This window comes from Ctenopharyngodon idella, chromosome 19 (assembly GCF_019924925.1).
Source record: "Ctenopharyngodon idella isolate HZGC_01 chromosome 19, HZGC01, whole genome shotgun sequence".
Lineage (NCBI taxonomy): Eukaryota > Metazoa > Chordata > Actinopteri > Cypriniformes > Xenocyprididae > Ctenopharyngodon > Ctenopharyngodon idella.
In genome coordinates, this window is record NC_067238.1 from 20,684,854 (window position 1) to 20,700,289 (window position 15,436).

Here is a 15,436-nt window from a genome sequence, read left to right on the forward strand (position 1 = left end):
CACACTACTTTCAATTCATTTTAGTGAATGAGTTTTTATATATATATATATGTATGTGTGTGTGTGTGTTAAAAAAAAAAGTCAATTAAGCTAATATAAAATGTAATGATTAACACATTATTTTAAACAATCTGTGTAACTTGCTGAGCGTTGTCCACTTCACTGTTTTACTCTCAAATAATACTATTACAGTTGAGTGATTTAGAATTGTTTTGCAAATCAACTCAACTCGGTAATTACAAAGTACAATTTGTTTTCAAATATTTACCTTTTTTTTTTATTGGCCATCTAACCTAACCCACACTCTGTTTTTCTGCTTTGTCACCATTTTGTAGCAATTATCATTTCAGCACTGTTTATTAGACCGGCTCATGAATGACCCAGAATCAGGGATCCCCCTGCGCTCTCTTGGCTGCCGTGGGCTGCTCGGCACATGTGCCGCTGGCTCCTCACCGTGCTCTCAGAGCCAGCTGCTCCGCACTGGCAGAGGCTGCTGAGAGAGTTTATCAGGACCATGTGGCCCATCTGGAGCTGTTTAGTTTTAGCGGAGAGCGAGAAAGAGAGAGTTAGCATGTGTACTAGAAGCAGCAAGCCAGCGAGAGAATGAAAGATGTTTGACTTTAACGAAAAACTGCCCGTTCCTCTTTATCATACATTACTTTCACCCTTCTCTGTCTGGTAACATAGTACTAAGAACAGTTTAAATTACAGCTGTTAAATATTTATTTAATGTGATTAATTATAAATAAAATAAAGTGATTAAAAAAACTAATGATATTAATCATACCACCGGAATTTACTTACCATCGGAACGACATTCCTGTTTTTCAAGTCTACACTGAAATACAAAGAGACATGACACTATAGCTAAGGGCATTTCAATATCTTTATGCTTTGTTTGCGGTTTAATTTTTTTGATTGACAGGTGTTTGTGTGTATCTCCAAGCAGTTTAGTGAAGCCTATAGCATAGAGCAGCTGGGCATTACAAAAGATGGATTTAACGATGACAGGATGTGTACTGAACAGATTTGAATGAGTAGATTCAAAGTAAACTATGTTAGAGATCACAGTCAATCTACAGTGCTTGTTTATCTTTAACAAATACAAATCAAATAGATGGCATAATACACATGCGGTATGCGGAGAATTAAGAGTGTCTGTTCTGCAGTCACATCATAGTGTCACATCATGGTATTGTCATTATCAGAATATCAAAAGATTATAGGATTTGTCAGTTAAGTAAGGCTTAAGATGAGGCCTAAGTTACAGTTTTCACCATATTAAAAATATATATATTTTAAAATGAAACTAAAATGGATCTCTATGGACTAGGGCTGGGACAATGTATAGATGCATCGCGAGTCGAATAATGATTCTGGATCGATTATATTTTCTGAATGTTTTACGATTCTCTCTTGAATCGATTCTGAGCTTAGTTTTTAACAGCAGATGGTACTGCATGCTTTAGAAACAGCCGAACTCTGCTTCCTTCCAATTCCTTACACACACCACTTGAATCTTCTATAAAATAATCAATTCAATTCAAGTGTTTGCAGTGGCTGTTTATATTAATCTCATGTCATAAAAGCATTCTGAGGTGCAAGTACATTCTCAAACTCAGCCGAACACATGAGCACTCTTCAGCACTCTTCTTCGTGAGCATTTGAGTGTGCAGTTTAAAAACTAGCCTAGTGCGTCATCTGCCGTTAAAAACTAAGCTCAGAATCGATTCTAGAAAGAACCGGGATGCATTCGGAAAATATCAGAATCGATCCACAAATCGCGATGCGTTTATTATATTGTCCCAGCCCTACTATAGACACACATGGAGTCTGTACTTGGGTGTTCTGTCATTTTTATTTGTGGGTTAGGTGTTTTATTCGTTTAGGTTAAGTTTTTATAAATATATTTATTAATAATAAAAAATAATAATTTAGCCTAGCTTAGATTTTAGATGTGATCCATACCAACACATCAAAAAGATACCTTTATTTACTGTGTCTTCCAGTTTATTCTTTTTCTACAGATCACTATATTTGATCCACGAGGGCTGCGCTTCTCATCTGATAGCAATTCTTTTCATTTAGGCCCTGTTTACACCTGGTATTAAGATGTGTTTTGGTCAGTCGGATCACAAGTGGACGACGCTAAATACAGGTGTAAACGGGGTCTAAAGTGTTTTGAGCATGTCCACTTTCGACCACTTCCAGAGGTAGTTGAAAATGCTTTCAACTGGATTGCTTTCGTAGTGTAGAGGCTCATGTGGTCGAATGTGTTCAAACAACCACTAAACACCGCCTACTCTCCGCCTACTGACCTAATGCGTAAACGTTATTGGAAGCGCACTAGCCAGACGGGATTTAAACTTTATTGGCTGGAGACACGAGTTTGGTTTGAAGACGAAAATCATACCACAATATTCTCTTACCATTCCTAATTTCTAAAATGCACTCACGTTTGCCACAGTCTTGCGGCTATCAGAGCAGAATTGAAAGCTGCTGCTCTCTGTATGTTTTTCCATTGTCTCCAGGTGCGTTCATATGTAAATTGCGCAAGCTTATTTTGTCCATTAGGTCGAAAGATCTGAAAAAGTCCATACATTTACCTGCCCATAGACCCTCCCCTCAAAGAAATCAAGACAGAAGTAGTAAAAAATGGACAACAGAGACAGATTAAAATACCAGGTGTAAACAGGTATGTGTCTGCCTCGTCAACTTGTGATCTGATCGACCAAAATGCATCTTAATACCAGGTGTTTACAGGGCCTTAAAGTTGCCTTCATGTTAATACATGCACATGACAGAAAAGCTGAATGAATCAGTGTTGCACACAAAGGGGTTTTATACACCCCTCCTCCCCTTTCTTCCCTTCTAAAACTCAAACATCTCTGCCCCAAGGGTCTATCAGTGCCTGCCCTCTCTTCATGGCTCCATCCATCTCCCTCCTGCAATCATTCATCTCTTTCTCCCTCCCTGCGAGCTTCTCCCCTGCTCCACTCATCTGATCCGGAGAGAGCCAGAGCCTGCTGCTGAGATTAGGAGTGACTCCAGCCGCTGTGGAATGCTTTGATGCTTCGTGATCTGGGGGGGAGGTGCTGACACCAGAGGGGTTGTCCCTTTTACCCCTGGCGCCGCCAATGTGCTTTTGTTTGTGGAAGCCCTCCAACTCTTTCTCCTGTTCAGCACGATTTGGTGCTCTTTTAGAGGAGCACCATCCTTCAAAACAATCACACATACTACAGAGTGCTCAAGCATTCAGTGGATTCCCAGAGTGCTTGCAGTACCTGTGTTACTTTATTGTCATGCTGTGCGCTTATGATTGAAGAGAGAGATCATGTTACCAAAGATTTCAGAGATCAACGCCAGCAGAGATCACAGAACATGACTTGTTTATTATCTGTGTCCTGTACTGCCGATGCAGATGGGACAGCTTTGGTTGTTTAATGTTGGAGATTGTGACTGCCTCCTGTGATTGGAGGCAGATGCATTGAAAGTGGAGGAAACTGGAGATAACTACTCAACATGCAAATGATTAAGCATTAACGTTTCACGTAATTGCATGTAATGTAAACCAGTAAAAGTAGCTTAACTTAATGCCATTGTCCATCATCATATTAGACTTCATGCATATGTTTCAGTGATATACAACCACTCCTCTGATTGTTCACTCCAGCTCAAAACAGCTGTTGCTTGTAAAGCAAGGTAACATAAAGGTTACCAAAGCATTTTGTAACTCTCCTTCACCTCCTCTCCTAAGCTCCATTAAGCCCCATGGATCCAATCGGCAATCGCTGTTTCTTTTCCTTTCCGATGGGGCAAACTCAACTCCTCTCTTGTTGCTGTCCTAAAAGCTAATCAATGACACAGAAGAGCTCCACATGTAACATCAGAGTGTTGCATTCTTTGAAGGGCGAGGCATAGGGATTAGAGGAGGATGAATCTGGACATCCTGCCATAATCCCTCCCTCTGCGCCTCCCAGCAGGTGCTCACCCCTCGCTTTTTTTTTTTCCTTTTGGTTGTTTCGCTTGACTGCCCCTTCTTCACTTTTTCACTCCTCCTCTGTCTGGCTCTCTCCACATCTTGGCCAGCTGGGCTGATCTCCAGGAGGCCTAATTTGCTCTGACCTCTTTGTTGTTCCTCTATCTTAAGCACACCCTTGAACACAGGTGGAGGAGAGAAAGCTAGAGGCAGAACTAGAGGCAGATGCATTGAAACTGGAGGCAGATTTGGATGCAGGTACTTTGACCAAAACTGTAGACCAGTTTGGAGGCATAGACTTTGAAAACTGCAGGTTGAAATTCAGGTAGGAACTTGAAATCTGTAGATTGATTAGGAGGCAGATAACTTGAAACTGCAAGAAGATTTGAGATATACATTGGAACTGGAGGCAGATACTTTGACACTAGTGGCATCTTTTGAATGCAGATACATTAGAAACTTGAGGCAAATTTGGATGCAGATACGTTGACAACTGTAGACTGATTTGGAGGAAGAAACTTTGAAAACTTTAGACTGATTTGAAGGCAAATACATTGAAACTGGAGGCAAATTTGGAGGTAGATCATTTGAAGGCAGATAAATTGAAGCTGGAGGTGGATTTGGAGGTAGAGACACTAGAGGCACATATATTGAAATTCCTGGATGCCTTCTAGTCATCTGTGTTTATACCAGTCTGCACCAAATACCCTTTAAACCTGACCTCAGGCACAGCTCTTCATCATAGGTTTTTGGCCTCCATGAGCTAAATGGTAATTGGATCATAGCCCTAGTTCCTGGAGTGACCTTACCCTGTTGTGGTTTTTATCAGCTGTAAATTATGCATGAGCCACTTGTTAAAAGACTGGCATTGTAAGAGAACCCATATCTGTCCCATTAAGGAGTGCACAGGCTGGGAAGCTCCATGGGGCTATTGTGTTACAGTGTCTCTTGCCCATTGAGGAAGGGAAAGACCAGCGGAACCGGAATGCCCAGATCAGTCAATCTCATGGCCCCTTTTTACCCATCCTGTCTAGAGGATGTGGTTGGATCCCATCTCCACCCTCCATCACTCATGTTGCAGTTTACAGACTCTTTTTCTGAGAAATACAGAAGGTTTAATATACAGTATATATCATCGTTCCCAAGTTGACAGGAGTGTCTTGAAGTTTGTTTGGAGCCGGGCTTTTTGGAGTGCATCGTTAATTTGTACAGACATTCTATAATTGGGGACAGCCACAACTCCTGCAAATATACTTGGGAAAATATGCAGAGCTTCAAAACACTGGACTCTCTAAAACCTCTAACAAGTTTACGTACTATCTCCTGCTTACTTGGACGACTACCTTCTAAGACAACATCCTAAATGTCATGAACCTGCACTGAATTGGAACACTCTACATATGCAACAATGCCTTATGCCACACAAATTGTATTTAGCACATATGATTCCAATAAAGTTTGACATTAACATGGAGACAGGCAACGAGATACTCTAACAAGCCCAAATATGCATAGTGCAGAAATATTGTGTAAATATTTAATGAGATGTCACTATTTTTATCTTGAGTCTTCAGGATTTAATGTAACATTTTTTCGCCAAGTTTGGTGCAATGTATTCTGGGTTTTTCTTCCCTCCAAAAGATACATGTGATTTCTGTCTTAGAATTTGACCAAAATAAGAAGGCTGAATAATGTTGTTTCCCGCCTTTTGGAAAGTGTTTGCATTTTGAATGCCTACAATGCTTTTAAAAGCCATGCAGGGAACTCACTAGTTTTTGAAACAGAGCTGTCAATTAAGTAAGCAATTAATGTTAAGAGTTTCAGTCTTAAGAGTATCAGGGTCAACAGAAGTTTCCATAGCCATTCTTTTTTTAAGAGAGCTCACACATTTGCATGAAGCCAACAACATCCCAGGAAAGTTCCATAGCGTCTTCCTAAGACTTTTTCTTATTTCCGTTTGGACGTATTGTATTATGTTTCTCTCGTCTGTTTAAGTGTACTGTATACCATGTGAGGTCTGTATTTAGACTGTAAAGATGTGGTGAGAGACATGCATTAAGTTGTAAAATCTCTTTCTACATCATGTGTAGGGATTACACTACATCATGTCGACTATCCCAGCATGCACCTTCATCTCTGTCACTGGATACTTGCATGCCAAACAGTTGGCCATTATACCCTGTAATGAGGAACAGATAGGATAAATTGTCCAATAAAAGCAGGCCGTCTCTGAAATTGAGAGCAGTCTAGACTTACTCTATGAACTGTGACATCCTCCTTTGTTTTACTGGATCCTTTTTGTGCACAGCTGCATCAGAATTACTCTGGTACTTAGTTGCGTTAATACTTCTAAATCAGCAGTTCTCAGCTCCTAAAAATATTTAGGTTTCTTATGAAAACCATGGCAAGAAAAGGAGATTGTTTTCTTTATTTCTCCTGCAAAGTAACAATCCTCCCCTGGACCAGTCTAAATGAGGTTAAACCTCTGCCTGAAACACTTTAGCAATCAATAAATAATGGGGCAGTTGGCCGGCTTGTAAGTGCTTTGTTGAATATCTAGCAGCAATGTTATAAAGGCAAGGTTTTTTACGCTTGTGTTTGTTGGCTGAAATCTCACTCAGCCGTCATCTAGTCCTCCAGCTATCTCCAATATTTCGATGAACTTTTTGCCTGTGTAATCTCCATTAATTAATGTCAGTGTTTGGGTGTGGAGCTGCAGTCCCCTTTTGAACAGATGAAGCAGTTTTAAAGGGTGATTATGTGTCTTTTTGAAACATAACACATGTTGTATTTTAATCTTGTGTCCACTTCATTTTTTTTTTTTTTTCCTGTAAATAAACTATAGTTCACTGTAATTTCTTGTTTATATTCATGTCTGTGAGGCTTTCAGTGTCCTTATTTTCCCTCCTCTTCCAGTCTTTTTAAAGACTTCAGCACATTTAATTGCCTGACTCTCATCATTCACTAACACAGTTTGGTAGTTTCGTCCTTGCACTATTTCCTATGTGGAGCCTTTGGCATTACAAAAGGTGTGTTATAAAAAGTACATACAGTATAGACTTAATGAACGGCTTACTGAACAATTCTTCATAAATGCTTCAATAATGGTTTTGGAACCACAAAATTAAGATTCCAAATTAGTCAGAAAGTGTGTTTTCACCTTGTTCAAAGTAGTCGTGAACAGTAGTTGCAGCATTTCTCCTTTTTTGTGGCATAACGGAGGTGCCCATGCCATCAGTCACAGTCATGAGAGACTGAAACAGAAAAAAAAGAAGGAACAATCTGTCTGCAGAACGCAGCGCTGGTGAGAATTGATTAGCGATGCCGTTGCAGCTCCGTCAAAGCTGCTGGCGGTTGGCAAACCATCTCAGGCACGGTCCTTTGATTGAATGAGATTAATTTGTAAAGGAGTGAATGATGTTTGTCTTTTACCCATCCCCCGTTATTTTCTTTAATTCTATGTGGGGAGAACATATTTGGCAGCAAACATCAGGCGTGGACCGAGGGGAGTGCATGTGGGTAAAATGATGAAATGCAGCTGAAATGGAAAGTGCGTACACGCGTGCCTCCTCTGGCAGCGCACGGAGGGTGGAGGAAGAATTGAGACATACGGCTTTCCACTGTTTGTAGTATTCCATGCTGTTTCCCGTGGAGAGTTGAACTGAAATGTGGAGTCAGTGAGTTGGATGTCTCCAAAAGGAGAAGCTGTAATGAGTGAGTGTGAGAGGCCTTGAATGTTGGCAGTTTGATTTATCCTTAGTGCTATTTATCAGTCATCAGCTGCTGCTGAAGTCTTCACTGCACATAATGGAGAACTTAATTACATTTCAAAGCCTTGACGTGAATCAGCATTCAGAGGTTGAGTTAGACAACATCCTGCAAGTGCTAAAGAAGGAAACACAAGTGTCTGTTAGCATTGTCAAGTCACTCTCTCATAGAGATTCTTGAGAAATGGGACAAAAATAGCAACATTTCCACTTTAAAATGAATCAGAGATGGGCACTATAGTGTCCATAACACATTTACCAATTCATTTGGTTTAATTTTCGCTATTTTATCAGAATTAATTATGACATGATCATTAACTTCCATCAAAACACTTATTCATTAGTTTTATTTATTAAAAAAATTCATTACTACTGTGTCCTGACAGACAGAAAAGGTTCATTATAAAAATATTCCTATTGTATAAGGTTTCACAGCTGTTTTGGAAAGCTGTCAGATTTTTATGAAAGATTTAAAAACATTAGGCAACAGTCCTTATCTTTAAGGCCACCTTTCCATATTTCACCTGCTAGCAGTTCAACAAGATTAAATATGGGTGAATACATTTTTTCCAGTTTTGTAGTTTTATTGTTCCAGTACTCAACCCAGTTATCAGCGTTTGGATAACTATCAAAAATAGCAGCTCTTGTGCGCTAATCAGACCAAAAACTTGTTTGAAAGGGTTCCAGATCGACTGAATTAGTCATGGCAACAGCAAGGCCCCGAGTGGAGTTTTACCATCACGAGAGCAAATGCGTTAAGAGGAATTTATTGCTCTGGGCAACATTATCCGAGTCCCAGTGCCAAGTGGGGATTTGCTGAAGAAAAGTTTTTATTATGTATCCATAAAGTCTCAGTTATATGATAGAACACAAGTGTATTTAAAATCTATTGTTTCCATTTTCTCTCTCTCTCTCTCTCTCAGGCCCAGACTGCATGCACAGAGGAAGTTTGCTCAGTCTCAACCCAACTCTCCCAGCACCACGCCGGTGAAGATGGCCGACGCCTCTCTGCCCACGCCGCTCACACATATCACATTCCTCTCCAAGCGCAAACCCAAGACAGAAGACTTCCTCACCTTCATATGCCTTCGAGGTATTGCCTCATTTTTCAATGCTCTTCCTGCTTTGCCTTGCCATCCAGAGTTTTGACAATATTATTATTATTATTATTATTATTTATTTTTTATCATTTTGTTTTTTAATTTAGTTTTATTTAGTTGTAAAGGTGCATGATTTCATAGTTTCAGGGTCATTTTAGTTTTCCTCTCTAGTAACAGCACCACAAAATGTTCTAACTATGATGACGAACAACACTTTATTAGCAATGGCACCATGTATTACAAAATAATACAATCAAAGTTGAAGTCTCAACACAGCACACTGCAGTCCAAGTGGACAATTAAATGTGCTATAAATGTGTCACTGCTGTTGCATTTAGCAGTAAATCGTAACTACCATCATTATAGGGCATCCAGCAGCATGGACTGTATCCGCTCAGAGCAACAACTAGTTGATGAATTTGCCAAGATACGGCATGCCAGTTTGGAAAATATTTCAGGGGTTATTATTTTGAGGCAGTTCAGATGAACTAAAGAAGACTCTAATGTGTTTTGTGTTGGTTTTGCAATGTTTCACAAAGTGAGCTGAGCCATTATGTGCTGTAACCGATTTGCTTCTCACAGTTAATTATTGTGGTTTCGCCAATGTCAGATTTACCTGCCCCTGAACATCATGTGCGATACAGCAAAAGTCAGAATTCAGGCTTGAGAAATTAAATCAAACCACTTAACACTGATGAAAATTGAAATTTATTGAATTTATTTTTTGTTTTGTATTAGCTTCTTGTTTTATCCTTTTGGGAACTCCAGCTTTTAGTTATTTTATTGCTAGTTTTTGTCTTTGTAATAGTTTTCATTCATGATAATAACCTTTCCTACAGCCTTCGCCCGACACCTCTCACCCGTTCCCCTGGTGTCCAGGTAAATGATCTGAACCGTAGCACCGGTGTCTGGTGTCATGGCTGAAGTGGTATCTGAACTCCAGTGCACTTGCTGTACAAACGTTGACTCTCAAAGTTAGGAGGTATCAACACCAACCGATTCATGTTGAATAATGGTGTTATCATCCTGAAGTGTCATGAACGCACATTTTTACAAACACACCCACCTCTGTGAACTAAGCTATGCCTTTCACAAGGGATTATGGGTACCCCCTGCTTTCAAGGTCGGTACACAGTGTTTCTATAGAGTGAAGCTCAAATATTAGTTTTACCACAGAACAGGTAAACCTAAAAGCTTCAGGGTAGCATGGAGCCTCATAACCAATTCATGTTGAATCTGAGAATCTAGATATTTATTTCATTTAAAGTCATTTATAAAATTTTTAATGTTTTCAACTAATTGGTTTTAAACGTTTTACTACACTGCAGTCCATTCTGTGGGTTTTCCCCTCAAATCTGTGCAGAAAATCCAAAACTGCTCTTAGCTCTGTCTGTAGACTTTGTGTGGGCCTTTTTATTTTACATTCATATTTATTTGACTGTTTAAATTCATTTACTAGTATCAGAATTTAACGATCAAAAAAGAAACGTTTCTCTCCCGTTTCATGCATATCCTGAGATGTGTAAAAGGTAGGAAAAGTGGAAGCAGAATGTTCCGTTTGTACCGCTCAAAAAAATTGAGAACGAAGACTTGCTGGACTTTGAATTTATTCCCTGGCTGGAGTTTTTACAACATAATACTTAAACCTTGCGGGAGATGGTTTAGACTGCCTCATTTCACTATAAACTTTCCTTTCTCGCTGGGATTTCAGAATAGCAGCCAGAACTATCCTGTCTCATGTTTTCCGAAAACAAGACATTCATTAGCCAAAATTTATGGTTATGAACACTCACTGCTTCTGTAAAAGTAGTCTTTTAATCACTTTGACACGTGATTGTGTCAGTGACGGTACCGTATGAAATGTTAGCTAGTTGTATCAGATGCGTTATGCCCCATGTGTGCAGTCAGGTCAGCTCAGGTCTTCTCAGACTTGGCCGTAACTTGACTTGGACTGGTGTTTGAGGTCATGGAGAGGCCAAATCCACGCGTTGAGGGTGTTGCGTATCAGCCTCAACTCTTAGTGACTCTCTTAGCAGTTTTTTCCACCACGGCAATTAGACGATGGGCCGCACCTCAATAACTGTACACCAGCCTCGGTATTATTTATAGATGATACTCCCCTGCTGAGGTCGAGCTGGTGTGTATATTTGTGTGTGTGTGGAGCGTTATGTTGTCCAAATGGCAGTACAATATACTGGTGTTATGAGAAGTAGAGTTGTCATAATGCCATTTGTCGTTTTATCCTTCAAAGAATCCCTGACATTTAGTATCTTCCAGAGTTCTCTTTACTTTGGCATGTCTGTTCTAGCCATCAGGAGGGGCGGTCGTAAACAGACAGTGTTGATCTTTCACAGGGGTGGAGGTAGAGAGGATGGGTAAATACAGATCAATGGATTCTGGGTAAATATAGCCAGGGTCAAATGGGCAGTCCTACAATAGCTCAGTTATGGCTCACTGCCAGTGAAACACCGCTCTTATCTGACATAGAAAAAGTATTTAACCGGACCGCCAGGTGTGACTGCTGAGTAGAGCACAGGCTGTGATTAATGTGACATTGTGATGTGTTTGACGGTCTTCTCAAAAGAAAGATTTTTCTGTCTTGAAAAGACGCGTTCTGCCTTTTGAGACAACATAATTAGCAATGTTTTTGTTTTTAAAATGGATTTTTTTTTTTACATCCGTATTGCTTTATATGTGTGTTCTGATGCAATGTAAAGTAATGCGTTGCAAACACAATGCAGGAATTACACTCTGTCGTAAGCCGTTTCTGTTTTCACACTACATGCCACTTTAAATCCTGATGAGTGTTTCATTGCATGGAGAAAACAGTTCCCTCTGTGTGTTTGTGTGAAATCTACAAGTCAAACAATAAGATTTAAAGCAATAAGTGTAAGTCTTCACTATCTTTATTAGTATAGAAAAAGTTTTAAACATTTTTGGGATGTCTTGTGATGGAAAGACATTTCTTGTTTAAATTTTCATATGCGTATAGAGCTGGGAAGTCCGATTCATTTTTGAGATGATTTTTTTTTCTTTTCAGAGTGTACGTCAGTGAACTGTTCAAGTAATCCGTTTGCGTTGGCAGTGTAAATAGTAATTGTAGTATAGTTTATATTGTAGTATAATAATTTTATTTATACTAAATTCTTTAAAGATTAAAAAGTCATTACAAATAAAACATTTTATTAAAAAGTATAATTAAATTTTGTTCAGAACCTCTGCCATACCCACTCCTCATAATATATTACTAGATAAAAAGGTAAGGAGATATGAGTAAATGAATAACGTACTCTATTGCCCGTGTTACATAACAGGCTGTTGTAACTGTATTTTTATGTGGTTTTGAATGCCCTCATAAGCGTTTAGTTCAATTCCAGTGTCTCTTGGATATCGTTGCCTGTCTTAAAGTCCTTATTTATGTCTCTCAGGCCACAGCAGCCGCATTCAAACCACAGCCACGTGTGCCGGCGTGAAGCTGTTGCACTGGCTCGGCGCTACGAAAGAACAAAGATAGCTGATTTCAATTCAATTAAGTGCGCTGACGTGTGCGGCTTGGCGGTGGGGCAGCAGGCTGATTAAATTCTCCCGGCGACTCCTCAAGCATAGGGCAAACTGGGTTAATGGATTTGCAGACATTCAGGAATGTAAATTAGAGGAGATATAATCCATAATCCCCTCGCATTCTTGTTGCCGCCACAGCCCAGAGACAATGTTTTTAATGTCCTCCTTATTCCCCTCACTCACCGCTCTCTAGTGCACTTCATAGTGCCATATGCTGTCACATAGAGGGGATATAGTGACAGGCAGGGGGGCTGCTGACTGTCTAACATCTCTACACTCAGCTGCCATGCACCTCAACCTGCTTGAAAACCTGTTAACCTGACAGGAGCCCTGACAACATTGGGTCAAGATGGGCGGCCCGTACAAATCAAGCTGTAAAAGGATAGATCACCTAAAAATTAGTTCTTTTATAATTTATTCACCCTCAAGCTGTTTCAAACCTGTATGGCTTTTTTTTCTTATGTGAAGTTGTTCACGGAAAGTCGGTTTGACATCAGTGACACCGCATGCCAAATTTTAATAAGCATAATGGGCGAACTTGTAAACTATGGCGTAGGGAACCTTTTTCAGTGAATATCAACTTTAAATTTGCACATAAAGCTGTAGTATGACTTAGAATTAGCACACAAATCATTTGAGATACTTTTATGATACTTTTAATGGTGTTTTTTGACCTTTTAAGAGCTTTTAAGAGCCCCTGGTTATTATACCCTTGTGAAAGAGTACTTATTACAGAAATATTATACTTAAAAAAAAAAAAATTATCTGGTTAAAGTGTACTGCTGAATGAACTGACAAGCATTTATAGTAAACTAAAATATACTTTCATTTCTATTAAAGCTTGTATGTCATGTAATTAAATATATATTTGTGACCCTGGACCACAAAACCAGTCATAAGGGTAATTTTTTTTAAAATTGAGATTTATACATAATCTGAAAGCTGAATAAATAAGCTTTCCATTGATGTATGGTTTGTTAGGACAATATTTGGCCGAGATACAACTATTTGAAAATCTGGAATCTGAGGGTGCAAAAAAATCAAAATATTGAGAAAATTGCCTTCAAAGTTGTCCCAATTAAGTCCTTAGCAACGCATATTACTTACAAAAATATTTTTTTTTATATATATTCACGGTAGGAAAAATATCTTCCTTATCTTACTTAATATCCTAATGATTTTTGGCATAAAAGAAAATCGATGATTTTGACCTATACAATGTATTGTTTGCTATTGCTACAAATATACCCGCACGACTTATGACTGGTTTTGTGGTTCAGGGTCACATTTGTAATTATAAGTTTGTAATAATGAAGTTGCAGTTCAGTACATTTAAAATATATTAACTACTTTAAGTATAATATCGAATAACACACCATAGTTACAATTATAATCAAGCACTTTATATGTGCTTTAGTATGTTAGTCAACACATCAAAAAATAATTTCATTAATTTTATTTTATCTTCAAGTACAGTTTTTTTTTTTTATATATATATATATATATATATATATATATATATATATATATATATATATATATATATATATATATATATTACTTTTCCAGAAGTGTGTGCTTTAGTTGTATGGAAAGAAAAAGATTGGAAAGTTCTAGGCTAATCTTTTGTGTACCACAGAAGAAAGGAAGTCATACAGGTTTGTAACGACATAAGGGTGAGCAACTGATGACAGAATTTTCATTTTTGGGTGAACTATTCTTTTAGGAATGCTTCCTCATTCCCTCTTAACCATGTTTCTGATCAAAACAGTCCGCACGGCAACCAAATATCCAATCAGAGCGAGGACATCTGCTCAGGCAGATTTGATTGGTTCTCCTCGAGCTTCAATTTTACCCTCTTTTGCTTTATAAAATGGTACAAAAGCAGAGCATCCGAAGTAGAACACTTCGCTTGTAATTATGTCTGTGCTTGAATTAAAACTGACAATTGTAATGGATGCCTTCATCTTTAATTATGATTTGTGTCAGCCTGTGAATATGAGAGCACACATAATTGGGGATTGGGGAAGGTCTGTTTTTTATTTTCCTTCTCTCTGGGAGATGACAGATTTAGATTTGGCTCCAGAGAAAGAGGCTGAGGGGAGAAGCCGTGACAGGCGGTGCATGATTGCGATCAAAAATCCGGTTTGTGCACCCCTGACGCCAGTGACCGGGAGCTATAGTTGGGCTACTCCCTACCCAGCATTCCCTGGGGCACTCGCTAAACCTCATGAGCCTGAAACTCATTTTGGGGGGGCGTCTGAAACAGATTACATGACAATAACATCCTTTTCGCAGAGTATCTAAAGCTAGGAAAAAATGGCTGCCTTACCATGTCAGCGGTTTCCCTCCCCCATCCATGACCCCGACTGACCCTCAAGTCTGTGAGCTATTGGCATTTTGACCTTTTCCTTCAACAGCATGGGAGCGCAAGATAATGATAATGGCAGCCATTTTCTTAATTAGTTGAGCTGACATTAAGTGGCCCTGTTTGTTTTTTGGCACTTTTGTTCAATCTCTGCTTGTGTTTTTAGAAATTATGTTAAAAATGAAGATTATCCTGTCATATTTGTTTGGCTTGTGCCATATGGAGTAACCATCATAGTGGCTTTGTTTCAAAGCAGGCTATAGGCCTGTTTTGTACATTAACTTATAGAAGTTACATTATAGCCTATATGTATTTGTCAGGAGTTTCTTTCTGTAACTCATGTCACGAAGGACTAATGCATATTATATGACTGATAATCCTTGGAGAATGTGAGGTGGTTAGACCTAATATTTCAAAGTATTGTAATATCTATCCACTCTCCAAACTGCTTTATCCTCACAGGGTCACAGGAATGCTGGAGTCTATCCCAGCGTCTCGGGCCACAAGCAGGGGACACCCTTGATGGATCGATATTGTAATATTTTACCTCAAAATTGTATCAATTTATCAATATTCAACCAATCCTAACACTGGCATTAACATGCACAGTATTACATTAATAACCCAAAAACATGTAAGATCTGAAACCATGTGTTATTTT

At 38.9% G+C, this 15,436-nt stretch overlaps 1 protein-coding gene across 1 annotated transcript in view; it reads left to right on the forward strand.

The window, feature by feature from the left end:
* jarid2b (jumonji, AT rich interactive domain 2b) overlaps positions 1-15,436 on the forward strand; it is a 111,469-nt gene that overhangs the window by 73,529 nt on the left and 22,504 nt on the right. The window contains exon 4 of the mRNA XM_051872637.1: positions 8,670-8,839. Coding sequence (XP_051728597.1) covers positions 8,670-8,839 — 170 coding nt within the window. The remainder of the gene's footprint in view (positions 1-8,669; positions 8,840-15,436) is intronic.